Below are 27,407 nucleotides of genomic sequence, written 5' to 3' on the forward strand. Positions count from 1 at the left end.
CCCAAGCAGTTTTTTTTAACATGAGCTCTCAGTCTCACACATCTGCCTGTTTGCTGGGGAACCTCAAGCAGGTGTTCCAACGCCCTACGAAGGCATGGGATGGTGTTAAAGCATCATGAGCACCAGCTGTCCCCCTCCCCACTCCTCCAGGGACATGGATGAGTCCTGCTGGGTTAAGGTGCTCCATGGAGAAACCAGTGGCCTCTTCAACCACAGGCCTTGCTGGCGTGGGCTGGCCCCAGACTGTTAGCCGCAGGAGGGAGGATCAGCTCCTTGCTGGGCTCTGCCAACAGAAGCAAGCAGCTTGATCAGGGCAGCCTGATCTGGAAGCAGTTCCTTGAATCTTGCTTTTAGCCGCCCTCTGACATATGATCCATAGTAAGTTGCTGGCAGCAGCTCTGTTGCCCCTGCTGAAACCTTTGCAACTCTTAGTTATCTGGCTGTTGCTCAGACCCCCAAGCCCTCTTGTAAAGTCAGCATTCCCTGTTACACCCGGCATTTCCCAGCTGCCACAGTGGGAGCCAGCACATCCCCAGAACAGCCTTGCCTGGGACTCTACCCACGGACAAAGAACCAGCCTCTTCCCCTGACCTCCCTGAAGCAGCTGGCTGTGCACTCTCCAGGCTGGCGGATGGGGACTAGGCCAGCACAGAGAAACAGGTGACGGGCAGAAGGCAAGAAGCAGTGGCAGGTGGCAAATGGTGCTCTGGGCAGCAGGTGGCTGCTTCTGAATGGTGGCAAGCACAATCATCTTCCTCCCAACAGCTTCCTGCTGCCCAGGGGAGCACCCCTCCGGGGTTAGGCTCCATTTTCCTCCCACCACGCTTGGGTCCTCCCCTGCTGCTCTGAATTAAACCTCCCCTCCTGGTGCCCCTTCCTTTCTGCCCTTTAAACGCGATGTGATGCAATGCAGGGAAATCTGTGATGAGGCCTTTGCATTTATTACTGCACCAAAGCAGCATTCAGACATGCCACAGTCCCGCGTGAAGCAGTGACTGAGTGACATTCAGCCTGGGCTGCTCTGCCCACCCGCTCTCATACTAACACAGACATGGCCTCTATGCCTTCCCTCAGAGAGAGCCACACAAGCCACTGGAGTCCAACCAATCATGCCGTTCTGAGCCACATGCGTCACATTTGGGAAATCCCCTTATTAAGGATGGCTGATGTGAGAAATGAGAGTCATCACCTTTGGGTTCAATCCCAGTAAGACGTATCAACGAAGGATTCCCAAAAGTGAACGTCTGCGGTTCCCAAGGGCGGGCACATTGCTGACATCACTTCCAATTCAGAAAAACTGCACTGTTCAAGGCCACCATTTCCACTTACTGAAGACAGGAACAGCCACACTGGGTCAGAGCAAAGGCCCATCCAGCCTAGTGTCCTGTCTGCTGACCGTGGCCAGTGCCAGGTGCCCTAGAGGGAGTGAACAGAACAGGGATTCATTGAGTGATCCATGCCGTCACCCATCTCTGCGATAGGGGCCAGGGACACCAACCCCACACATCTTGGGCTAATGACTTCATGGCAGAAAGGTCTATCAATGGTGAGCTAGCCTTTGTTTTTAAAAAAAAACTGTTCTAATCTTGGCCTTCACCATGTCCTCTGGCAGAGTGCCATGGGTTGACTGTAAGCTGTGTTAAGAAATTCTTCCTTTGGCTTTAAGCCTGCTGCCTACTAATTTCAACTAGCGACTCCGAGCTCCTGTGTTAAGAGGAGGAATAACTAGCATGCACTCTGCAATATCATCTCCCCTTAGTCAGCTCTTTTTCAAGCTAAGTCCAAGTCTGATTAATATCTGCTATACAAAGCCATTCTGTACCCTAATCATTTTTGTTTCCCTTCTCTGAACCCTTTCCAATGCCAAGAGATCTTTTCTGAGATGGGTGACATCATCTGCACACTGTACTCCAGCCGTGGGTGTGCCATGGACTTTGAGAGACAACATGATATTTTCTGTCTTCTTATCTATGCCTTTCCTAATGGTCCCGCCCTTCTGGTCCCTTTTCTTAGCTGCTGCTGCAGATGGAGTGGCTGGTTTCAGAGAACTGTCCACAGCAATTCAAGTGGTAACCGCTAATTTAGACCTCCCCCCTGCGTGTGGATAACTGGGATTTTGTTTGCCAGTGTGCATCACTTTGTTTTTATCAGCACTCTACTGCATGTGCCATTTTGTTGGCCTTTGGCCTAGTTGCGAGAGATCCCTTTGCAGCTCTTCGTGGTCGGCCTGGCACTTCACTCTCTGGGGCGGCTTTGGGAAGAATATTGCACACACAACCGCTGACGGCAAAAGAATGTGCAAGCACGGACCACCAAGTGCACCCAAATGGTAAGACTGCTGTCTGCTGGGAGCAACGGCTTTGCATCCCAAGCGCAACGGGTGACCTCATCACACCCACCCAAGTGGCGAGGGAGGGCACAAGGATGTACCATGTAGTTGTTCTACAGCACCTTTCGTCAGTCCAAAAAAAACCCTCTTACAAAAGGTGATCAGTACCATCCTGCCCCTTTTACAGATGGGAAGCTGGAGGCATTTCCTTACTACAGCTCCAGGGGGAAGGGTTCCTTTAACCCAATTTCTTTTACACAGAACAGGTCACGCAGAACCTGAGAATAAAAGGCTCTGCCCAGCACATCCACAGCGCACTTATACAAACACACAGCTCCACAGCACGCTCATACCACACACACACACACACACACACACACACACACACGTACGTATTTCATTTCAGCACTGGGCGTTTTATTTAAAAATGGGTGACACTTTAGAGGCAGCTTTTTAAAACTTCCAGCAAACACACTAATGCTTTCAATCCCTCCCAGAAGCATTATGACTAGCTGGGAAACCCCGTGCCCCACGGCCGGTACTTCGGGTGTCCTGCTGATCTCACCAGCACACATTAGGAGCCTCACAGCTCAGCCTGGGGTGTAAGAATTGCCTTCCAAAGCTAGCAGGTTTCCAACTGGAGGGGCCTGGGGCTCCTTCTTCCACCCACGCCTGAGCAGCAATAAAAAGGGTGTGGGGGGAGGGGGCTCCCTGTGCTCTCCCCCAAACTTATGCCTGCTCACATACTTTGGTTTAGGGGCTGCTGCTGCTGCTGCTGCTGCTGCAGGGTCCTTAGTACCACCCACCAAATGCTTTAACAGCTCCCTCATGCCGCTTCTTCCCCCTGCCCCTGGAAGTGGCTTCATAACTCACTAGGCCCTTCTCATCCTGAGCCCCGAGACACGCCCTGCAGCCTCCACCCGCCCCAGCCCTCATGCCAAGCTCCCTGCACAGCCCGTTCCCATCCCGCCCCAGCAGGGAAGCTACAGAAGATGGGCGCCATCTGGCTACATCTGCCAGAGCACTAACACTGTGCTCCCTGGAAGCAGAAGCAAACAGGCAGGAGGGATCTCAGCCCCCGCCAGCCAGCGGAAGCAGCCACAGGAGGAGGAGGAGCCTGGCTCAGTGCTTTGAGCACCTCAGTGACACTGGGCAGCTGCGCCCGTACCTGCGTGCTCTGGTCCTGGTAGCCCACCCCGGCTGGAGACGTGATTCCCAGCCTGAGCAGACACACCATGCTGGGTGCAGCCCACCTGACCGGTGAGGTGCAGACCTGGGCCGCTAGCCACCTACTTCTAGGGCAGCGGTGCTGGGAGCTCTCCTCTCCTCGAGCTGGAAACGGCACCTTCCAACCCCAGAGCGGACACCCTCCTTGCACTCCACTGCGGGAAGCGGCCAGAATCCAGCTTTCGGAGGAGGTGAAACTGCCCCAGACTTCAGCCGGACATCAAAGCCGGGCTGTGCACACCGGAGCCTTTCACACACGCACTTCGCCCCCGCCAACCCCCACCGCAGACATCCACTGGCTCCTCAGAGCGGCTCTGGACACACCTGCCACTCAGGGAAGAGGGCCCCAAAGCTCTGTGTGTATCTCATCAGGCCAACTCTGTAGCCTTTCAACAAAGCCAAACCTCCCCAAGGGCCTGACCTGGCCAGAACACACCTGGTCACGGCCATGGCAGGACAGAGTTCCCCCTCTTCACATCCCTGACAAATGGAGCTGCACTGGGGCACGGCTCCACCATTAGCGGCTTGCTTTGGATAAAGCAAAGAAACAGTTTGCTCCTGCTGCTCGGATCTAGGACACAGCATTTCCTCAGGGCAGGGCCCCGGTAGGACGGTGCTGCATACACACTGCGGCGGCCACTGGCAGGAAGGTGGGGGAGCATAGCCCTACTCCTCTAGGCTGCCTCCCGGAGAGGCCGGGCAGGGGCCAGCCCATGAGAGCAGGACAGCGCGGTTACAGGGCGCGGGCAGGCGGCGTCTGCCCAGGGGAATCGTGCTTACAAAATAAAGCTGTTCAGAACCCTCTCAATGCCCTCCTGCTGCCAACGGTTCAGGGGAGGGGCCAGGTGGCCCTGTCGCGTGTGGCCCAGTCTCCCCACCCACACATGGCCATTGCAGGGGTAAACGGAAGGGCTGTGCCAGCACTAGCCACGTCCGGGCTCCCCAGAAGCCCAGTCCGGCTCCCAGCGCGATGCAGGGAAGAACTGGCTCAGCCGGCGCTCCCGGGGGACGCGGAGACGGTGCTTCGCCTGTGCAGTCACTGCCCAGAGCACAGCCCTTCAGGAGGAGGCCACTGGGGTTTGGCTCAGCCCCTTTGACAAGTGCAGCATCCCACCCTCCTTCCAACTCCTCCTGCGGTGCATCTCCCCGCCTGCCCAGCCACCACCATGGGACGCGGCCAGGCCCTGGGGTCGCCCAGGCGACACTGATGGGGCGAGAGGGAGAACGCCTAACAGCCGTTCCAGCAGCCGGGAGCTCCTAGTGAGACCGCAGGAAGAGCCCTTGGCCACAGCTGCAGTTCTGTCCCGGGGGGCTCAGACGGCAGCTGGACGGTCACTGACCACCGTGAGGGTTGCTCCTTGCGCCCCGCCAGGCGAGCCGGCTGTTTGCCAGCACAGCTCCAGCACACCCAAACGCTACACAAAAACGCAGCCAAGCCTCCTGCAAACCAACCAGCCCCTCCCCCCGGCCTCGCGCCTTTCTCCCCACCCAGCCCACAGTCTCGCTGCTGTTGCCCTTCAAACGCAGCGGAGCCGTGCAGCCCTGGCAGGCTGAGGGACCCAGAGCTGCGCTGGTGCTGGGGCTTCGCAGGAGCCAGCAATACCTACTACCTTCGTCACACATCTGTGGGGAAAGCTTACAGTGCGTACGCAGCCCCGCCTTGAAACGCGGCCACAACGAGGCCAATCGCGCCCACTCGCATCCTGGCAAAGCCGAGCAGACCCCGCTGTTGAGCCCGCAGCGCCAGCCATGCCCCCGTTAGCACGGCAGCAGCCCCTCCTTCCCCGCCAAGCGCTGCTGGTGGATTTTGTCCTGCTGCAGCTCCTCGTGGTTTGGATGCCAAAGTTTCATCATGATTCTCTCGATGTTCAGAGCGTAGACAGTGTGTGCTGGAACCACTTCTCTGTGCACCTGAGGGGGTGCGGGTCACACGTTAGACACCACTGGCAGCCAGGTGCCGTCCTACTCACTCCCCCCCGTTTCTCACGTGAGACGTCCCTGGTGCATTTATTAGAGATGGAAATGAGCTCACAAGGGTGACCTCAGGGGCCACAAGGCTAGCCTTGGTGTGGTGTGCTGCCAGCTCACCAGCAGTCACATGTTCAGAATTGCCCGAGCTGCAGCCACCCACTCGGGATAAGCCTAGGGAAATAGCCCCAGCAGTACACTCTTCAGGGCAAACTCCTGAAGCCGTTCCTGAGTCCTCCTGCCAGAAAGGCGTGGAGTCTCACATGCCCCAAGACAGGCAAACCCAGAGATGGGCAGCTCGGGCAGCCCAGCTGGGAACAAGTGTCCCCCTGGAGCATGAAAAAAGGAGAATCTTTCTAGCAACTCAGGCTGCTGTATTTCTGCCCAAGCCTGCAACAATCCCACGCGGGGAAGGGGCTGTGCATAGCCCCAGAGGGTGAGCCCATGATCTAAGCGAGATGGCGCTTGCCTCTCCGTGGTGAGCTTTATCCAGCTGGTGGGGCCAATCCCTAGTCCCTGCCCAAAACTCCAGGCAGCTCCACACACAGCCACGGATTTAAAAAGCAAACCAGGGAGCAGCCTGTTTAATCCATCAAGCAGTGGGGCGGAGGGGAACTGGGTCAGACACGACCGGCTCTGGAGAACATCCTCCCCAGCCAGGGTGCAATGGAATGGGAATCGTTACCTGTAATGCCTCAAAAAGGTCATACATGTTCACTGGAGGGAGAGTAGCTGGCAAGGTGTCCCCCGAACACGCTAAGAGGAGAGCTGCCTGCTGCTCAGCATCATCCGGAGCAGGGTGGGAAGCGAGATTCTGACCTGCAGAAGGCGCCATGCACGTAGGAGGGCTGGAAAGAGAGGGACATTGAAGACACTCCAGTTAAAAAGCAGGTGCCCACCTCAGGAAATATCACAGCAGTCACTCGGTTCCTGAACTTTATTCTTCACACGGAGCTGGCTCAGGCTTCGTCCACATGGCAACGGTGCACCAGTGTGTCTAAAAATCAGCTTGTCAGAGGGACGCAGTTAAAGTGCGCAGCGCTGGGCAGGGACACCAGCCAGCACACACGACACTTCTCTGAGTCGCTTGATACAGACAGGCCCTCTCGCACGACCCCTCATCAGGCTGTGTCTGCGCAGGATAAAAAGCGGCAAACAACTAAAGACAAAGAGGGAGTTTTAACCACTATGTCTCAAGGGCAAGTCTTCCAGCAGCAATGGCTCCTTCTGCTTCTCCCCCACAGCACAGCCAGCCAGCTTACCCTGAACACATACCTGCCGTAGAGCGTGCTGCTGTTTGCACATCAGAGATTACAAGAGACAATGGAGACTGGCTAATAAAAGACCTGGATACCTCCGAACTGAAAACAGAAAGGAGCCCCCCATGGCCCAAGCGTCTGGCAGACGAGGCAGCGGCAAGGCGCTGATGGTAGAACCTGAGCGCACTGGGACAAAGGCCATGGTGGGTAGCTCTGCTCCCAAGCCAGAGCTGCCCCAGTTGGAAAATATTTTTGGGAAAGGCAAGCAAGGCAGCTGCCTTGGGCCCCGCACCTTCAACTGACGCTAGCATCCACCACCCACTGACCGGGCCCTGGTGTCAGCCTGCGACCTTGAGCCCCAAACACTGGCCAGGCCCTACCAGGCCAGCTCTGCCCCTCCCTCCCTTCCTGCAAGCAGCAGAACAAAAAGCAAAGAGCTGGCCAGTGAGAAGTGAAGCAAAAAGCAGAGTGTCACAGCAGGTGAGCGCCCAGGCTCACCTGCTCCTGGAGATGCTGCTGCTCCCAAGGCACATGGATGGAGCTTTGCTGTGCAGACTGAGCTTTGCCTCAGACCATGGAACAAACTTTTACAGAATTTAAGAACTGCCTCGGTCCTCAGCAGCTTCCACTCCAGCGTTTGCACAATTTACTGACTTTGCCGCCAGCACAAAGCATGCAGAACCCACAGAAATGAGTGGAAAGACTTTCACATAATTCCCCTTGGAGGAGAAGAAAAGGGAGACAGACCTCCACGTGCCAGGCACCAGCCCGGTGACTTTGTGTACCCCCAGAAGGTGCTGATACCAAAGTCCCAAAGGAGGCAGAAGGTTGGAGTGGAACACAGTCACCCCAGTGAGTGCTCAGTCCACCCGCAGAGTCTAGCTCGGTTTCACAGGGAAGGAATAACTGACCAGTTCTTCAGAGCTCCACGTGCCAGCTTTCTGCACTGGAGTGTCCCCCCGCAGGAGGGCAGCACACACTGATCAGGGGCTCTGGGTTACTGTCCATGGCTGGCCCCTCTGGCGGCTGCAGTCTCTCTGCCTTTGTCAGCTGAATGCGCTATTTGCTGCACTAGAGAGCCTCAAGCGTTAGGCCTGGTGCAAGACCTAAGGTCAGAGCCGGAGGCTGTGCACAGACGTACTGGCTGTAAATTCAGTGCGTGGTGCATGGACTTGGCACAGGTACAGACTACACTGCTGAAACACATCCCAGCAGGCAAACCCTAGGAGACCCCACAGGGTCAGCTGATTTACCGACGTGATCAGTCAGATGTTGTCGGAAGACTGGGAGAAAGGTATCAGGGAAGCTAACAGCATGTCAGGAAACTCATAAGGGGGTAAATTGGTCATCCAGGATTCGACCAGGGTTGAGGTAAGGGACTCCGTCAAGTTCCACTGCCGAATGAGTCCTTGCCACTCAGCACACCTGTATTACTGTACCTGCAGACACTGAGCCAGACAGCTAGCACTGTGTCCTGGGGACAAACTCCCAGACAAGTGCCACTGCAGGATTGCTGGGTAACACCCCTGAGCCTTGCTGAGCCCGCTAGCTGTGGGAGCTGGGACAGCACACACAGAGCACAAGTGGCAGCAGAGCAGGGATGCTGTGAGGACCAGTTACAGCTTGTCAAGCCCATGCCTGGGAACCCAAGCAGCAGCAATAGGAGCCTGAAACCTACATCACTGCTGATGACAAATCTACTCTGCACAGTAGACATGGGTCAGCGTCTTTGTTAATTCCACACTGCAGCTGTCTGGGAGAGCTCCAGGAAGCACCAAAGGCAGACACGGAGCTACTGCAAGGGGGGCAGGACCCACAGAGGGGCTGGAGCAGCAGCCAGGACAGCAGGGAAGGGAAACAACCACCACCCACTCCACTGCGGTTCTTGACAAGTCAGGAGACCGTTGGGGGCAGTTTCATTTCACTTTAAGCCTTTGACTGACGCCCAGCTGATAGCGTCTCCCTTCCAGCAGCCAGAGGTAGCGGGGAGGCAGGGAGCAAGAGCCTGTGTGCTTCAAATCAGGCACTGGTCTACCAACCAGAGACTTACACAGGAAGTGGAGCCCCTCAGACTGGATCTAGAGAACCTTCTTACCAGGGCACTGAAGCTAAACACCACTGGTGGTCCTCCTCCACCAAGCAGGGACAGTTCTTTGATGCAGCTGCCATTTCTGAATATGGATCAGCTGCAAACTCAGTCCACTGCACCAGCTATTCAGGGACTGTCTCTATACCAAGCTTGCTCCCTGACAGCTCACTTACCCTTCAATTAGATTGTTGTAGGCAACGACACTGTTCTTCAGGTAAGGCTGGGGGTTCACATTGCTCCCAAAGGCATATTTGAAATGACCATCTCTCAGGCGATAGGCTTTTCTCCTCGATACTACAGATGCCAGGATATCCTTGAGGTGATTCTGTGAAGACAGGCCACACCGTTACCATTTGTGGCACAGAACGTAACAATATCGTCACATCATGTAGGCCTGTTGATCCCTTCCACCTAGACACTGCTGCGCTCAGGACATCACAAAGTACTTTGGTCATAGATAGATACTAAAATGAATAGTCAGGAAATTATTAACAGGGGTTACTCTTGCATGGACAGATGCCATTACGACCAGCAAAGTCCAGCAGCATTATTTTATGGGAAGGGCATTCAAAAGTATCCTCCAACATAAGAATGGCCACACTGGGTCAGACCAAAGGTCCATCCAGCCCAGTATCCTGTCTGCTGACAGCGGCCAGTGCCAGGTGCCCCAGAGGGAGTGGACCAAACAGGTAATGATTAAGTGATCTCTCTCCTGCCATGCATCTCCAGCTTCTGAAAAACAGAGGCCAAGGACACAATTCCTACCCAGCCTGGTGAATAGCCATTAATGGACCTAACCTCCATGCATTTATCTAGCTCTTTTTTAAACCCTGTTCCAGTCCTCGCCTTCACCCCTCCTCTGGCGAGGAGTTCCACAGGTTGACTGTGTGCTGTGTGAGGAACTTCCTTTTATTAGTTTTAAGCCAGCTGCCCGTTAATTTCCTGTGGTGTCCTCTAGTTCTGACATTACGGGAACAAGTAAGTAATTTTTCCTTGTTCACTTTCTCCACAGCACTCTTGATGTTACCCACCTCTGTCATATCCCCCCTTAGTCTCCTCTGTTCTAAGCTGAGAAGTCCCAATCTCTTCACTCTCTCTTCGTGTGGGACCTGTTCCAAACCCCTCATCATTTTAGTTTCCCCTTTCTGAACCTTTTCTAATGCCCATATCTCTTTTTGGAGATGAGGTCACCACATCTGTACGCGGTATTCCAGATGTGGGCGCACTGTGGTTTTATACAAGGCCAATAAGATGTTCTCCCTCTTATTCTCTGTCCCTTTTTTAATCATTCCTAACATCCTGTTTGCTTTTCGACTGCTGCTGCCCACTGCATCGATGTTTTCAGAGAACTCTCCATGATGACTCCAAGATCCCTTTCCTGATGAGTTGCAGCTAAATTAGCCCCCATCATACTGTGTGTAGTTGGGGTTATTTTTCCAATGTGCATTACCTTACACCTATCTACATTACATTTCATTTGCCATTTTGTTGCCCAGTCACTCAGTTTTGTGAGAAACTTTTGAAGTTCTTCACCATCCACTTTGGTCTTAACTGTCTTGAGCAGTTCATCGTCTGCAAACTTTGCCACCTCACAGTTTACCCCTTTCTCCACATCATTTGTGAATACATCAAATAGGATTGGTCCCAGGACTGACCCTTGGGGAATGCCACGGGTACCCCTCTCCATTCTGAAAATTTACCATTTATTCCTAGCTTTTGTTACCTGTCTTTTAACCAGTTCTCGGTCCATGAGAGGATCTTCCCTCTCATCCCATGACAACTTAATTTACATAAGAGCCTGTGGTGAGGGACCTTGTCAAAGGCTTTCTGGAAATCTAAGACCACCATACCTACTGGACCCCCCTTGTCCACATGTTTGTTGACATCCCCAAAGAACTCTAACAGACTAGTAAGACATGGATTTCCCTTTGCAGAAACCATGCTGACTTTTGCCCAACAAATTATGTTCTTGTAGGTGTCCAACAATTTTATTCTTTACTATGGTTTCAACTAGTTTGCCCGGTACTGACATTAGACTCACTGGTCTGTAGTGACGGGATCTGCTCTAGAGCCCTTTTTAAATATTGGCACTACATTAGCGATCTTCCAGTCACTGGGTACAGAAGGTGATTTAAAGGACACATTACATAGCTGGCAAAGGACGGATTTGATAGGGTTTTGTTGTTGTTATTGTGTGCTGAATCTGCAAAAATCAAGACAGGCTTTAAAAAAAAAAAAAAAAAAAAAAAAACAAAAAACACCACACAGGTATCCAACCCAGACAAAAATCCCAGTTCCTCAGGAAGGCAGACCAATCCAAACGAACCCAGCACACTGGTTTACTTGCTATCACATGTCCATGGGTTTCTCTTCCTATTTCTGCAAACCAACAGGACACCAAACTTCACACAAAGCTTGCCCTTAGAGAGCAGCATTGGTGTACCTTACCCTATTTGTACGCAAAACAGAAGCAGCACAGTAAACAGAGAGCACCGTGAACTGAAACTTACAGCTCTGCCTGGAGATCTCTGGGTACCAACTTTAAAAATGTCTTTTAAATGTCAGGAAATTCCCACCACTAATTAGCATACTGTGTAGAGGACAAGAAGGAGTTTCACACTCAGGTCCAGAGAGTGCAGGTACACAGGAATATTGCACTTAAAGCTGTTCTGCAAGCCACATTCTGCTTTTATTAAGGACTGGCTTTACTTCTGAAATTAAAAGGATGGAAAGGGGCAGTGTTCCCTGTAAGCTGAGCACTTAAGTGGCCACCCAGAAGTGAGTCAAGTGCCACTCAGCTGATTAGCAGAGCACCCACCACCACCAGCCTGCGTTTCCATGGGTGGTGCACACTGGCACACATATTGGTGCATGTACAAAATTTATTCTGCATACGGATGGAAAAAATTAGAGGCAACACTGGCGAGAGTGAGCAGGGATGTGAGGAGCAAGCAGAAAGTTGCTCCCACATCTGGCCCTACTGCCAGATGTGGAAATCAGACTGGCCTCTGATTCCTGAGAGTCTGTGAAAGCCCCCAGAAGCACAAATTCTATCTAGTTGCTTGTGGAAGGCTGACAGCCTGGGTCATTGGCAGGAGGAAATGAACTTGCAACCTTAAGGGCTAAAGCCTTGGGCTCTACCACGTGGGCTAAAAGCCATCTGGCTCTCGGCCAAGGCCGCAGAGCAGAGACTTCCCTCTCCCTCTCAGTTGTCTCAGTGTCTCTGGGGTTACACTTGCATTGCTTGGGCTGATCTGGAGACATGCCAAGCACCAAACTCCCATACAAGACAATGAGAATTACACGGAATCAACATTCCAGGGTTAGGCACTGTATGATTTTTCCACCTGGCTTGAGCTTCAACAGCAGACAGATTCTGCAAGAGCTTGGTGTGCCTAAAAAGCAACAATTTAAAAGTGACCTTGGATATAACTCTGAAGTACAGCTTCGTGCTGGCGGGGGAGCACACCCTTTACAAATCCTCCGTATATTAAGGAAGCTTTTTATTTTAAACACTGAAGGCCCAATGTTTTCAAAATCAGCCTCTAAAACCATGCCAGCAGTTTTTCACTCTGAGCTTTAGTGCATGAATCCCAGATCCTCAATGTGTGCCAAGACGCCAAGCTGAAGAGCTGCAGGAATAAATTTGGGAGTCCCCTGTGAAACACAGCACCTAGAGTCTCATAAGTCACCTGTAAAGACAGCGAAGCTGGTTTCCTCTCTCACGCTGCAAAGCCCTGCCACGTACCATATGCAAAGCCTTTTGTTAGCAGCAACCTCAGAACCCCCATTGCTGTTTTTCTTTTCTAACCTGCACGGCATAGACAATAGCCGTCACTGCCTCGTCGGTGACATTGTCCAGCCCATGCTCATAGGCTGTCACTATCATCCTTCCTTCCAACTGGCCCCGCGTGGGAAGCATCATTGTGTGGGAACACAGCTTCAAATCATCATCTTCTTGAGGGTCCTTTGCCACAAACTGCTGGGCTCCAGATAAGGGATTCTGAGGCTGGAATCGGTGCTGTCGGACAAAACACATTCTTCACTTAAAAATGACTAATTCCAGGCTGAGTAGAGCTTTTGAGGGAGATGAGAGGCTGAGGTCCTGAATTTCCTTGGTCATTAAACAAGGCACTTTTTTCAAAATGAGCCGAGAGCTAAGCCTAGTCCAGATTCAAATGTGGTTATTATATGATGCCTGTCTGAAATTTACCTGAGACAAGGTGTATAAGATAAAGCCATCCTCAACTAGAGGGGGTTATAAAAGCTTTAGTTGAAACTACGAACATAACCAAATAGCTAGCCAATATTTATTTAAATCTGAGCGGGAAGCTGTTCTGCTAATTTTAAGGACTTCAGCTTTCATTTGGGACTACCTGATTCTGCAAACTGAGAACAAAACGCTCTGACGAAGCAGGTGTTTGCCCATGAAAGCTTATGCTCCAAAGTATCTGCTAGTCTGTAAGGTGCCACAGGACTTTTTGTTGTTTTTGAAGATATAGACTAACTCGGCTCCCCCTCTGATACTCGTCAGAAGCAAAATGTAATTAATTTGCTACTGGAACCTTCTTGGGTAACAATGAAATTGTGTCAATTTTATGCTGTTGAGGAATACTCACAGCAGAGAGAGGGAGCAAAGTTATTTAGGGGGCAGGGGAAAAGAGAAAAGTGAGGAAGGGGGAGAAGAGAAGAGACTTCTTTTCCCCTTCTCTCCTTGCAGCACTAACAGAAGGATTAGGGTATCAGGAGAACATCACTGAATGTCTTAATTCCAGTGGTATTATTAACTTCTCTACTTGTACATGATCCCACCCAGAACTCACCCTGATAAAACATTAATATAGTATTAAACTAGATGTAGCTTAGTGTCAGAAATGTATGATTAGTAGCTGTATGTTCATATTTTTAAACAAGTCGCTACCAGCACCGTTACGCTGTTAACCACTCATCATTGCTTAGTGCAAAAGGGTTACTGAGAATTTTTATAAATGAAGACGCAGCAGGTAATCAATGTAGCGGCGCATCGAAAGGGCAGGCGCGTTAGCCTGTATCCGCAAAAACAACAAGAAGTCCTGCGGCACCTTACAGATTGACAGATTTTTTGGAGTAGAAGTTTCCGTGGCCAAAGACCTCCTGTGTCAGATGCATCTCACTAGTTCAGCAGTGTGTATACATTGCTGATACAGTCTCAGCCAAACCTGGGAGTAGAGCAGGAACTCGTCTGAATCACTGGGGCAATTTCTAAACATAATTCTGCATCCACTGGGTTCGCAGCTCTTTAAAACTTCTGTCTCTAAGCCAGTATTACAGCACCCGATTAACCACTGTCAAATTTAGCCTCGGGGTATACAGGCCCCGATCTCATTCACCCCAATGCCCTTTACAACTTTAGCAGCGTAAAACAGCTTTGAAGTGGGCTCAGCTTTAGAATGCCAGAATAATATAAAAGGAGGAGACTCGTGCAAACAAACTGGGTCCCACGTGTTTCATCTGTGCAGAGAAGAGGGACTCTGAAGTATTTTCACTTCAAACCCGGGTGCAATCTAAGAGTGCTCTATTTCAAAGAAAGTGTGGCCCCCTTCCACTGAGATGGCCCAAAGCAACGCGGAGTTGGCTAGTCCAACCAGGTTCACACAGCACATCAATCCGAGAAGAAGGGGTAAGCGCCATGGTAACTATGATGTATGGGACACTGACCTGCTTCACGAAGCACCTAGCTTTCTAAAGTGAACAGTCATGGACAGCATGAACTTATACACGTCTGGATGGACGGAGACTTGTCTGCTAATTCCACTTGAATACTTATTGCTTTAGTACAAAGACTTCTGCTGGAATGAGTTAAAGTGACTTAGTCACCCCACTAATGAGAATACAGGTTGCCAGCTCTTCATTACCAGAGTGTTTGGCAGAGCTGAGACCCTTTGCAGTACATGAACTCACATCAAACTTCTGCCGAACTGAAGAAAACTTCTTCTTTCCTTTGGGTTTGCCAGGTTTAGTCGCAGAGCCCCCTGTCCACGGCAGAGGCCCAGGACCCTCTGAAAACAGGAGAGAAGGGGGAAAAAAAAAAGGATGAGGGGGGAGTCATTCCAATACGTAGTGAATACAATTCAGTTCACACACTTGAAAAATGGAACAAAAGCCATGCAGTTCTGACAGCTCTGAAGAGCACGCCCACTCTTTGCAATTTAAGTGCATGTACCATTTTACACCACTTGGTTGGCTACTACTCTCAACTCCTAAGACTATGATGCATCTGACGAAGCCGGTCTATGCCCACAAAAGCTTATGCTCCAATATCCGTCAGTCTATCAGCTGCCACAGGATTTCTCATCGTTTTTGCAGCTACAGACTAACACAGCTACCTCTCCGACTCTAAAACCAAGTATCGGAGCAATAATTCTATTTCTTCAGAGGAAAATGATGTAAACTATAGTGTGTCTTTTTTGCAATGGGTTTTTACACTCCAATAGATGCATGAGACTATCACAAAGGCACGCATTTCTAACGCCTAGGACAGCACACCTACCTAAAAGGCCATGGCAGGCACAGTTCTGGTGGGTGACTTCTATGCAATGCTACTAAGCAGCATGACAAAGACTAAGAGCCTTCAGAACCTTGTGAAGCATAGATACCAGTCATGTCCTGCCAAGTTCCAAGTGGCTTCTGAGAGGCAGTGAGGATCCTCATTGCCCAGAGGAGCCACTGGGAGTAGAGACAGGTCTGACCTTCAGAGAATCGGGCCCCAATTGTTCAGACACATCCTGTATTTGCTACTATGCAAATTACAAAGTCGTAGGAAAAAAAAAGCCTGCGTTCAGTGGGTCTGAGTGATGACAAGGGCTCCAGCATGTTCACCATGCTTCATACTTTGGTCTCATGACAAATTCTGACCAAGGAATTAGTGCTTGGAATGTCCCTTTCTAATCCCTTATGGGTACACAAATGACTCAGCCAGAAACAGCTTTTCAGTTTAAAAAACAATGACCTCAACTTTTGGGGACAACAGTAAGTGAGGAAAACATCTTGCAGAATTCAAATCATACTGGGGAGTGGGAAAACACCAGTCGCTGTTAATGTAACACTTCTGTACCTAAGATTTAATATTTTCTTACTTCCCCTGAGAAACAGCTGTGGATGAGAAAACAAATTAGTAGGAAATCCGCAGGTAACCTCAAAGGACAAGGATTTTTTAGAACAGCAGTCCCTAAACTACCGCTATCAAGGAGCCACTCACAGTGGTGAAGACTTGGAAGAATTACTAATAAGAGAATAAAATGTTTTTTTTAAATCAATTTGCTATGCCCAAATCATTTCATATGTCACACCCCAAAAAAAAAAATTTTAGACAGCAGGCTGCTAATTGGAACTCCAGACCCAGTCAACACATTTGTATGAACATGCATGTTAGTACAAAGTCACCAATGCAAGTTAAATAAACAATTCTTAAACCAAGCAAGGTAGCAAGCTCAGAGACTAGAACTTTCTCTCTATGCAGCACATCAGAGCAACCTTAACTCTCCTAGCGGGGAGGGAAGGAAAGAGTAGGCTGGGGTGTGCAAACTGGGGTGGGTGCTCCAGCACGATCAGCTGCTGGGTCTCATACTCATCCCTCTCACTAAAAATGTTGCAGTGTGTGACTTCTATGTCTGTGTATTCACATTTATAAGCCAATTAATAGTGGTTTTACATTCTACAGACAGTGTCTTGTATGTGCTGAAAAGATTGTTTTTTCACATGAACATAACCAACATTTCTGTCAGTTTGGATTACATTAGACGGAGATGGGGCGGCTGCTAATTGCATGGGTGAAAAGTGGGGCCTGACCTAAATGTTTGCTCACCCACTGGAGGAGAACATTGCAGGGAAAGCACGAAAGCAGAACAAGAGGCAGAGGTTTTTGTAGGTGGGCTGGGGAAAAGGATGATGCTCACAATTCACAGCCTCTCAGTAGCACCCCCCTTCCCACTTCTCCTCCCCCACACAGCTCAGCAAACACTCCTATGTGCTTGGAGTTGAAGGGTTTAAAACGGGCTATTATTTAAGTGTTAAAAGCAGGCCCTGCTCTTGCAAAGCTGGTAAGCAGCTGTTCAACTGTAACCACATGAACAGTCCCGTTTAGGGATGTTAAAATGATTAACTGGCTAAACAATAGCGCTGAATGCGTTAACTATTTAAACCTAGGTCCCATCACCTGGTTCCAGCCTCCCAACCCCACCACAGCTGCTCCGGCTCAAGTTAACTGGCAAGGGCCAGTTACCCAACCAGTAAGCACACCAGTAAGCCTAATGCTAACCAGTTAATGGTTTCACATCCCTAGTCCCACTGGATCTCCTGTCTTCACAGATAAATTCTTTAAAGTGTTTCAAGTACTTTGCCTATTTCAGCTGTGACTTAAAATCAAGGCCCTGATCAGACGTGGTCCTTAAAGATCCCATGACATAGAATCATCAGAATGCTAGGACTGGAAGGGACCTTGAGAGACCATCGAGCCCAGCCTCCTGCCCTCATCACAGGACCAAGTACTGTCTAGACCATCCCTGAAAGACATTTATCTAACCTGTTCTTAAATATCCCCAGAGATGGAGATTCCACAACCTCCCTAGGCAATTTATTCCAGACATCCCTTTTCAGAGTAGAGGTTTTGGTCTCAGCATTCTGGCCGTATTCTCACCCTAGGAATTGGGACCAACCTAAATAAACTCCCTCCACTTTTCCAATTCTCAAAGGTACTCTTCATGTTCAGTTATGCAGTACCATTGTGTTCCACTTGGCAGTTGCCATCCACCACCTGCAGGAGAGGCTGCATTTCACTAGCACAACATAATTGATTGTAAATCATTTTGAAATGACAGGGATTCTGCAAACAGGAAATAGACACATCTTTTATTGGAAAGATTGGTTGACATTTGAGGTTTGTAAAACAGGCTGTCATGTCCCGACACAGCAAGTACTATTAAGTTGTCAGTATCTGGTGCCCAGCAGGAATCCGATCGCTGTTAAGGCAACAACAAAGTTCATTTGGCATTTACAGACAGGCACGCTGAAAGGCAGACGTCCAAAATCATGTTAGCCCAATGCTCGGGCCAGATTCCAAGCCCCTTACTCACACAGAGCAGTATCTGGCACCACCAGCACGCCCCTCGAGATAACCATGGGACAACTTCCTGGAGTAAGGTGCCACCTAGCATGAGTGAGGGTGTCAGAGTCTGCCTCCTTGGGGCTGACGGAAGGCAGTGTAAGTGTTTCCATTGACCTGAATATGCTCTGGCTTGGGCCCTCCAGAAGCAGCAGCCATATGCACCCTTCAGCACATTAAAGGGCATGGCAGTGCGAAGGAGTTGCAGAAGGAGTAGAGACCAGGAAGCAGAGAGCTCACAATTCTGTGAAAGGACTGAGGGAAGAATGAGGAAGCACCAAGTGAAAGCTGAGCAGTTGGTCGGCCACGCAGAAGAGATTCAAATGTCCCCCAGCGGCTTAGCAAAGCACCCGCAGCATGTGAGTCTATTGATGGTGCACAGCCACACATACCTCGGTGCACATAAGAAAAGTTATTCTGCCCAAGGATGGAAAAGTATTAGTGGGAACACTGATGAGAGGCCAAACACGTGAGTGCTTGTAGACTAGTCCAGCATTCTAGAAGGTAACACATTGCTCTTTGGCAGAAGGCTTAAGACTGAACTGACACTGAGAATCTTCAGAAGCACAAAGTAATACCCCCAACCCCACCACCACCTTATGGAAAAAGGTAAAACGTTAAGCCTGGTGATTACAAAGTTACAACAGTATCAGCAAATTCACAGTCAAGGAGTCTTCAGCAACATTACCGGCTCCTTTGGGCACGTTTTACAAGACATACCCATACCGCCAGGCCGTATGCTGGAGCTGTCATCTAGTGTAATGTTAAGGAACTGCATCTCTCTCTCTCCATAACTAGGGGTGCCTAGGAGGAGCATTGTAAGTAACAGCTTGTGCTCCCTTTATCCATTTCCAGAGCACAGACTGCTGTGGTAACTGACAGTTACCTGCGTATGCTGAAGGGAGTAGTGTTAGTACATGGGAAGTTTTAACTGCTACTCTTGTGCAGCTAAAGTTCTGTCAGCTTCACAGTACAGTAAACCCTCAAGATACGGGCAATTAAATTGCTCATGTCTCGGGTTAACGCGACTGCTGACCCTGTCTGGAGTGGGAAGCCGGGGCGGCAGCCATGAGTTAGGCTGCCATCTCTGACAGGAGTGAGGAAACCACTCCTGTCAGGGGCAGCAGCCTGACTCTTGCCACCCCTGACAGCAACTGTTTCACGGTTCCAAGTGGTGGGGAGCTGGGAACCAGGCGGCAGCCTGGCTCCCAGCTCCCCTCCGCTTGCAGAGCTGGGAAACTGAGCAAGGTAGCAGCCCTGGTTAGTTTCCTGGTTCCAAGAAGAAGAGGGGAGCCAGAGCAAGGCTCCCCTCCACCAGCTGGAGCAAGGAAACTGATCAAGGCTGCTGCCCCGGTCAGTTTCCCAGCTCTGCAAGGGGAGGGGAGCCAAGCTGCTGCCTGGTTCCCAGCTCCCAGCTGCTTGGGGGACCTGGGAAACTGACCAGTTCATGGCTGGTCAGTTTCCTGCCCCCCCTCCCCCACCCTAAGCTGCAGGGAGCTGGGAACCAAGTGGCAGACTGGCTCCCCTGGACTTGCAATGGCTGGGAAATTGACCAGCCCACCAGGGCTGGTCAGTTTACAGGGTCCTGCAAGCAGCAAGGAGAGGGAACCAGGCTGCCCCCTGGCTCCTGGCTCCCCTCCACTCTGGGAGCCAAGAACTGACCAGCCCTGGTGGGCTGGTCAGTTTCCCAGCTCCTGCAAGCCCAGGGAAGCTGGGAACAAGGGGTAGCCTAGTTCCCAGTTCCCTTCAACTTGCACAAAAATTTGAGTTTTGCAGGAATGGGTTTACTGCAACAAGATTTTTGGGGGAGGGAAAACTAGTCTATTACAGAGCTCGCCAGCTTCTAGCCTTGTTAGCAAAGGCAACACACTGAGAAAGAGGAGGGTTCTACTTCTCTTCAGGCTTATGCTCCTTTCTCACAGGGGCAGCAGTTGAACTGTCAAACCCCAGCAAAAGGAGGCTGGTGGCATTTGAGATTTTCCTCACACACATTGTACATCACCAACAGCAGAGAGGAAAAGACAGTGGGTCTTACCCATGAAAGCTCATTACCTAATAAATAAATGTGTTCATCTTTAAGGTGCTACCAGACTACTTGTTTTTGGTGAAGCTACAGACTGACACTGCTGCCCCTCTGAGACTACAAGGATATGTCACACAAAAGAATCCACCCATGCTAAGTTTTTATTGCTTTAATTTATTTGGTTTTCACTACTTTCTTTTCTTGGCCGGAACAAAGAAAGACTCACGGGTAGGAGAATCTCTCCCCTCACTCTCTTCTCTTTCAGCTGTTGCTTTATTTCCATTTCTTTCTCCACCACCCTCCACATTTCCTCTTTTCACCTCTCCTCCTTTCTTTGGAGACAAATGGGGCTTGGCCAACCCATCCCTACCTGTCAGACTTGGTGCTGCCTCCTCAACACAAAACATACTGCCAACCTTGACGTAACTAATATAAGTGTTAGCCAGTCTGAGGGGTAGATGAATTCTGATCCAAGTCTCTGTCAGCCCAAGACTGCCGAAAAAGAAATTGGTCCTTATGCAAGCCATGATTAACTAAAACACAACTCACAGCTTTGCTGCTCGAGATGGATCAGAGTGAAAGCAAATGGTGAGTCTCCCTGAGAACAGCAGCACAGAAGCAGGCAATTTCCGGAAGCTTAGTACTCTCAGGCATCTAACAAAAATCTGCCCTGAAATCACCAACATGGGACTGAACATGAGCAGTTCTAGCATGATTCTTATTTAAAAGAGCACTCATGTGAGGCTTTCTCCACCCAGGGACTGACACAGTACCTGCCACTGCAGTGACCAAGTGCCTGCCAACTTTGTATGGCTTCATCCTCACATCACTCCTGTGAAGTGAAGTACTTTCCCTAGCTGTAAAATGGAACAAAGGACCAGATTTGCAACGTGCGCCTGCCCAGCATCCAGCAGCTCTTAAGTGTTCTCACAGGAGCCATCGATCGCTGTGCAAACCTTTACTGAAAATCTGACCATACATTCAGGTGCCTAAACAAGAGCCAAGTTCCCCTGCCCAACAGAACCTCCTACCTGCCCAGTGTTACACATGACAACATCTGTATCACTCCTGGGAGTGGAACCCAGAATTGCCCAACCCCAGGCCACTGTCTTGACCTGTATGCAAGAATGGCCAGTCCGTGGCTCAGCCCGTCCAGTTTTTTTCCAGCAGGTTTAGAGATTAGAAAACAAATCAAATATTTACTGCAGACAATCCAACACACAAAAAATAAAAAACCCACAAGTGAGAAGCAGCAGATGTCACAAGGAAACTTCTGGTATTTGGTTAGCCAAGTTTGAGCATATTATGCAGTCAGCATAAACAATACAGCAGGCTCAGCACAAGACCCTAACATGTTGGCCCCTGAACTTTGCAGCAGTCTCAAATTCACACGCTAATTCATGGTCTGAATCACTTTCCCTGAGTAGGTCTCATGGACAAGTTTCGGGTCCAACCTTCCAAAATATTTTCTGATGTCAGCAACACTGAAACTCACAAGACATCACAAATGGGTGTAAAGCCAGTGATACCTGTGATAATGTGATAGTTGTGATAACAATGTGATAGCTGTGATAACAATGTGACAGCAGAAGAAACAAAACAGAAGGATGTTAAAGTCATTGGCAACATTTTAATTAAAACATCACAGCTAGACTTATCCCATCCTCTCCTTTACTCTGGAGGCAGGACAGACTCAGAGTTCCCATATGCCTGATGCAAGACTCAGCCACTTTTAGAACCTGTCAACACCATACACGTCATACCAACCAAATCACTGGACAGCATGGACCAGAATCCCTTCATGCAACCCTGCACGTGGTGGGGTACAGAGCACAGTCTTACCGAACTCACAGCCAAAGCAGCACGAAACTAGAAATTACTCTTGGCATGGCAATGCAGGGTGCCAGTCTCTAGTTATGTGTGTGACATCCTCATTTTGTAACAAAGATGATCATATTTAAATTGCAGTAGTAACTAAAGGGCGCAATCAGAATCCCTATCGCATCGTACAGCTCCAAGCCCACAGCAAGAGACAACATGCAATTTAAGAATACCTTAATCGTAGCTTCAAAACAAAGCCCACCACAAACATTTGCCAGGGTTGTGCCATATGAATTTTTTAAAGAAAAAAGAAGGCTCTTTTGTTCACTCACCTGGGGCAGACACCAAGATTTGGCATCGGGTAAGAATGGCCAGGAGGAAATCGTTGTGAGAATGGACTATGGAACGAAAAACAATTCACTCGGAGAGATACCAAGAAAGAAAAGTTAATTTGAAGACTGAGATTCACAGCATGGCAGGCATACTCCAAAGCTGACCACCTGAAGCTACCTTATACAGTGATTTTCTTTATACTTTCCACAGCCCCATTTCCCATTCATTCCACTGGCTGAATAAACCTCCCAGGTGATTTCCCTTACCTATGTTTTTCGCCTTCTATGAACTCAGGAGTTGCAATGGAGAAGGTTCTTATCTCATCAGTGGCATGGGCATATGGCCCAAGAAAGGCCACAAGCTCTAGAAGAGTAGAGGGAATTATGTGGTCACGCTTCACGTGGCTGTATTGTTGTGTAGCAAGCAGCGATTAACCCAGAATTTGGTATCTGGGGGCAATATGGGAAGAGGGAAAGAAAGGAACTCTCCCAGGGACTGTCTCTTACCATTCTCTTGGGTGAGGAGCCTACGAGCTTCTAGATCAAACTCTTCTTTACTGATCTTTTGCTTGAACCAAAGTTTCAAGTTCGCCCAGTATCTGTGCATGGGAGAGAGAACATTAAGCCCCATTAAAAAAACAAAACAAAACAAAACATTGCTTTGCCTAGTGAATCTATTCCTTTCTTCCCATTTCTTAAATGGACAGGCAGGTAGCTCAGCTCCAACATTTAGCTTTCTGTTTCAGTTTTAGAAAAATCTAATATGAATCCATGTTTTAATAAAATTTCAGTGAAACCAAGAGTCTTACAACAGGATGGAGAAGGAAGAGTAAAATATTTCCCCACAGTGCTGGAAAGCCAAAGATTGTCATGCTACTGATTGATAATCAGGAAGCAAGGCCAACAAAATCAGACACATTGGTTTCACTTGTTTTCCTAATTTCAATAAAATACATTATTATTTTTAGTGGTATTGCCACAACCACTGATTAAAGACAAGCTGTTTCTGAAGCAGCCTGTCTTTTAAACCACACAGCACCAGCTGGTTACTCCCTTAGGTATTCCAAGTCTAACCATATTTAGGATCTGATTTGGACAAAGACCTCTAATATTTTTAATTTAATAAATATTACCAGGAATTGTGTGATTATGGGAGACAGATTGGAGAACAAATGCTACTCGTAATGGTGGGCCTCAGTTTTTCGCTGATGTGACAGCTGACTGATTTCTTCACAATATAGTTACTGAACATATAAGACGTAGTGCCATGTTAGATCTGGTATTCATAAATAGCAAGGACCTCAGAGCGGAACTGGTGGTAGGGTCCAACCTTGGTTTGAGTGAGCATGAGGTGGACAGGGTACGGGGCTAGATGGACCTTTGGTCCGACACACTATAGCCATTCTTATGGGATAAAATTTAACATTTCAATGTGCTCAGTCATGCATTTAGGGACTAACAACAAAAATATCTGCTATATGCTGGGGTCACATCAGATGGAAGCAACGCAGAAAGACCAGGATGTACTGGCTGATCAAAAGATGAGTATGAGCTGCCAGTGGGATGTAGCTAATGCAGTCCCAGGTTATAACAAGCAAACTATTTCCAGCTGAGCTAGGTTAGCATTATTACCTTTAAACAAGGCATCAGTGAGCCATCACCTGGAGAGCTGTGTGCACTTTTTGTCTCACAAGTTTAAGAAAGATTTTGAATCAATCAGAGAAGGGCTATTATTAGAGGCTAGAAATTCAACGAAGAGGCAGGGATGGAAAAGGGTAACCAGATACCGGGTAAGAATTAGGCTTACCAGGTAACCAGTGGGACTGCCAACCACACCAGATGGGGGCAGCCCTATGCAAACATTTATATACATCAAACACTTTGTTAACCACTAGCACAATAATTCAATGACAGGTCAGTTCACGATGTAGTTATGCATCAACAAAACCAGCAGAGGGAGCTCAAATACAGGAACACAAAGAATCTTAGGTATTCAACATGTTACTGCTGAATATAAACAGCCATACCAATTGGCCCCAACAAACTAGGAGTTGAAAGTAACATGCCATTAGGAAGGAAATTTGCCCACATTTTGAATCAGAGTTTATATGTTACACAGGACCTCATTAATACTTAGCTAGAGCTAATGCCATCTGTGCGCATTCTTAATACATGTTCCTTGATACTTCCACCAGTAATCTATATTTCTTTAAAGCTTCTCATTCTTTGGAATGGTGGTTCTCTTATAAGAGAAGGCATTTAAAATTCAAATGACTTCACCCAACACACAGGTTTTAACCCTCAAAGCGAAAACTAACTGAAAACATTCAGGCAACTTAGAAAGCTACAGATCACGAGTGCTGCTGTTTGTTAACCTGGCTGGATGCCACAGACTTGTAGTAATTAAACCTGGATCACACCAAGCAGATTTCACTCGCGTAGAGAGAGCAAATGTATTTAATAGCAGTGAATACAAATGTCCAGGATAATAAAACATTCCATTAAAAGGGCATCTGGGTCACTGGACATTGCATCAATGAATGCATGTTTTTGAAGACCAGGAAAGGTTTCCACTTTGGCGTCACATCAACCTATTCTTAAAGACTCTTCAGAGACTGCAAAGAAGAACCAAAAAGTCTCATTAACGAGAGAAGGTGGTGGCAGAAGGGAGGATAGCATCTGACCAAGCCAGCTGGCTCTATCCTGACATAAAGCAGAGGAGTAACAACTAAGGAATCCACTAACTAAGCTAACGGACACTGTGATGGGGTTCAGGGGTCCTCAAGTTCTGCACCCCATCCGCAGGCAGGAGTGATTCTCACTCAGCAGGAGAACAGTGGGTTTATTAGCTGACAGGACACAGCATCTTACGGAAGAGTCAGTACAGCTGGCAGAGACAGCCAGTCCAATCCATGCTGGGGAGAGCAGACCCCAAGGGGCCCCCAGAGCCAGGGCCTTGCCCCCTCCTTTGTCTCGCTCTCCCCTAGCCCAGACTAAGTGCTTTCCAAATCCCAGTTCCAATTCAGACTCCTCAGGCTCCACCTTCTCCTTTGTCTGCAGTCCAGGGATGTCACCTGGTCGTCTCAGTTACCCGCTGCAGGAGCCCCACAGCCTCTGTGAGCCACTCATGTACACACGTGTCCCCCACTACATCACAGATACAATGTGGATTACTGGCACAACACATTGGACTAGGACCTGGGAGACCTAGATCTGTCCTCACCTCTCCCAGGAAGCAGATGGGCAAATGAGAAGTCACTTCATGTGTCTGGCCCAGTTTCCCCCTCTGTAAAATGGGGCTAATGATACTGACCTCAGTTATAAAATGCCTAAAGAGAGAACAATAATGGCTGAACCCAATTCTTATAAACTGAGATCATGAAAATAAACGCAGAGGTAACAGAAAGAATTGTCACCCTAAACCTGCAATCTGCCACCCCTGCTGCCACAGCAGCCCCAAACAATCAGCAACAGAGTGAAACTGACATGACTTGGGTCAGTTTGACTCACAGCAGAGGCAAGCACTGGAGAGATCCATAATGCATGATACCCACCCCAAAAAACATATCAGGTACCTCCCTTCAAAGCCAGGTGCCTGTAACATGGGGTGAAAGCTAGAGGAGAAAGCTGCCTTCTCCCTTCTAGAATCCAGAGGAGGCAGGAGGTATGGCATTAGTGTTTATCACCAGCCAGAAGCAGAGAAGATAGAGCAGCTGTGGATGGATGGACAGCACAGAAGCACAGTTCTCACTAACCAGTACAGGTGTATCCACACCTGTACCCCATCGCCTCACTCCCATCTTTTCCACCAGCTTCTTGTTAATACCAGTGCCTTAAACTTTCAGCACTATTGTATGGCCTTTAACACCTTCCCCCTAAATCTCCAGCAGACACATCCCTGAAGACTAGTAATTATGACTCCTTATTCAAAGTGACAGCTTTTCCCAGCAGGTAAAGCCTGTAAGCACTACTACAACAAACTCATTGTTGACCACTGATCTAATACCCAACGTGTTAGAAGCAAATGCAATACTCCACCACCCAGCATTGATGTCTACCACAGATAACACTACCTAGCTCTTACCGAGCGCTTTACAAGATACAGCAATATCTCTTCTCACGACTTTGCGGGGGGCACCACGAAGACACAAAGGCTGTGTCTACACAAGGAAACAAAGTTGACTTTACACCACCAGGTTTTGTAAAGCTGCTGCTGAGTGTCCACACGTGTAGAAAGTCGATGGTGTGTCCCCACTACCTCTGCCGAGCTCAGCTGTGACGGGGGGGCACCCCACAGCTCCCGCACCCCCGCTGCAGTCCAGGTTGCTGGGCCAGTGCGCGATGGGGGTAACGATGACCCGCGAGTGGCTGTGGGGTGCCCGAGCTCATCACCCCGGGCGGCCCGGCCCTCGCCCCCACGGGCCAGCGACGACCGGTGCATTTTCGCACCGCCGGCCCGCGGCCGGCCCGGCCGGGCGCCGTGACCAGCCCAGCGGGCGCGTCCAGGTAGAGCTGCTGGAGGAGCCGCTCCTCCTCCAAGCCCCAGTCTGACGAACGGCCCCTTGACCCCGCAGAGGGGCACTGGCGGGGGCAGCCCCAGGGCCCGGGCTCATCCCCGCCCGCCCCCTGCTGGGCACCTGCAGAGCAGCGGAGACGCGGCGCAGGCGCTGGGCAGAAGGGACGCGCGGGGGCATTGTGGGATACCCCGGAGGCCAATCCCACCCAAGTCAGCCGCCGCACGGCCGGACCCCGCGGCGGCGCCCGGTGACAAGGCCCCCACGTCGCTGGCACCGCGTGGACGCGGCCGCCGGCGTGAGGGGACCGGACCGGCCCGGCCGAGGGGCGCTGCGGCCTAGCGCGGCCTACCAGGCCCGGCGCGCCCTGAGGCGCTGGGGGCGGGGCGGGGCCGAGCTGAGCGAGCGGGAGGGGGGCCCGACTGCGGGGGGAGCACCGCACCCCTCCCCCCACCACCACTCACTGCTTCACGTTCTCGCCCAGCGCCTCGCTCAGGCTCTTCTTGGCCGCCTCCAGCTCGCTCACGTACGTCGCCATGGCTCCCGCCGCCCTCCCGCGCCGCTCTGCGCGCCCGGCCGCGCGCCAACCGCAGCGCCAATGGGAGCGCGTGGCGCCCCGCCCCGCCCCGCCCCGCCGCCGCGTCTTGTGCGTGTGTTTCACCGCGCCCGCCCGCGTCGCTCTTTCTGGAGCCCAGGGCCGGTCACG

The 27,407-nt window shown here is 50.1% G+C and overlaps 1 protein-coding gene across 1 annotated transcript; it reads right to left on the bottom strand.

Moving 5' to 3' along the window:
* On the bottom strand, positions 1–27,357 carry TADA1 (transcriptional adaptor 1). The gene is made up of 8 exons (XM_075003526.1): positions 27,166–27,357; positions 22,695–22,786; positions 22,188–22,253; positions 14,813–14,910; positions 12,684–12,893; positions 9,046–9,197; positions 6,210–6,372; positions 1–5,467 (listed from the first exon to the last, which is right to left on the bottom strand). Exons 1-8 carry the CDS (start codon positions 27,237–27,239, stop codon positions 5,315–5,317), a joined length of 1,008 nt encoding a protein of 335 aa, XP_074859627.1. The 5' UTR covers positions 27,240–27,357; the 3' UTR covers positions 1–5,314.
* Between the last annotated feature and the right edge of the window lie 50 nt (positions 27,358–27,407).

Source organism: Carettochelys insculpta, chromosome 9 (assembly GCF_033958435.1).
Source record: "Carettochelys insculpta isolate YL-2023 chromosome 9, ASM3395843v1, whole genome shotgun sequence".
Lineage (NCBI taxonomy): Eukaryota > Metazoa > Chordata > Testudines > Carettochelyidae > Carettochelys > Carettochelys insculpta.

Excerpts from the sequence above, each read along its gene's own strand:
- TADA1 (XM_075003526.1), bottom strand. The coding sequence starts at position 27,239 with ATGGCGACGTACGTGAGCGAGCTGGAGGCGGCCAAGAAGAGCCTGAGC. Across the intron at positions 14,911-22,187 it reads AATCTTGGTGTCTGCCCCAG|AGGGTCCTGGGCCTCTGCCG; the intron begins GTGAGTGAACAA and ends TCCTGTTTTCAG. Across the intron at positions 12,894-14,812 it reads CAGTTCGGCAGAAGTTTGAT|CACCGATTCCAGCCTCAGAA; the intron begins GTGAGTTCATGT and ends TTTGTCCGACAG.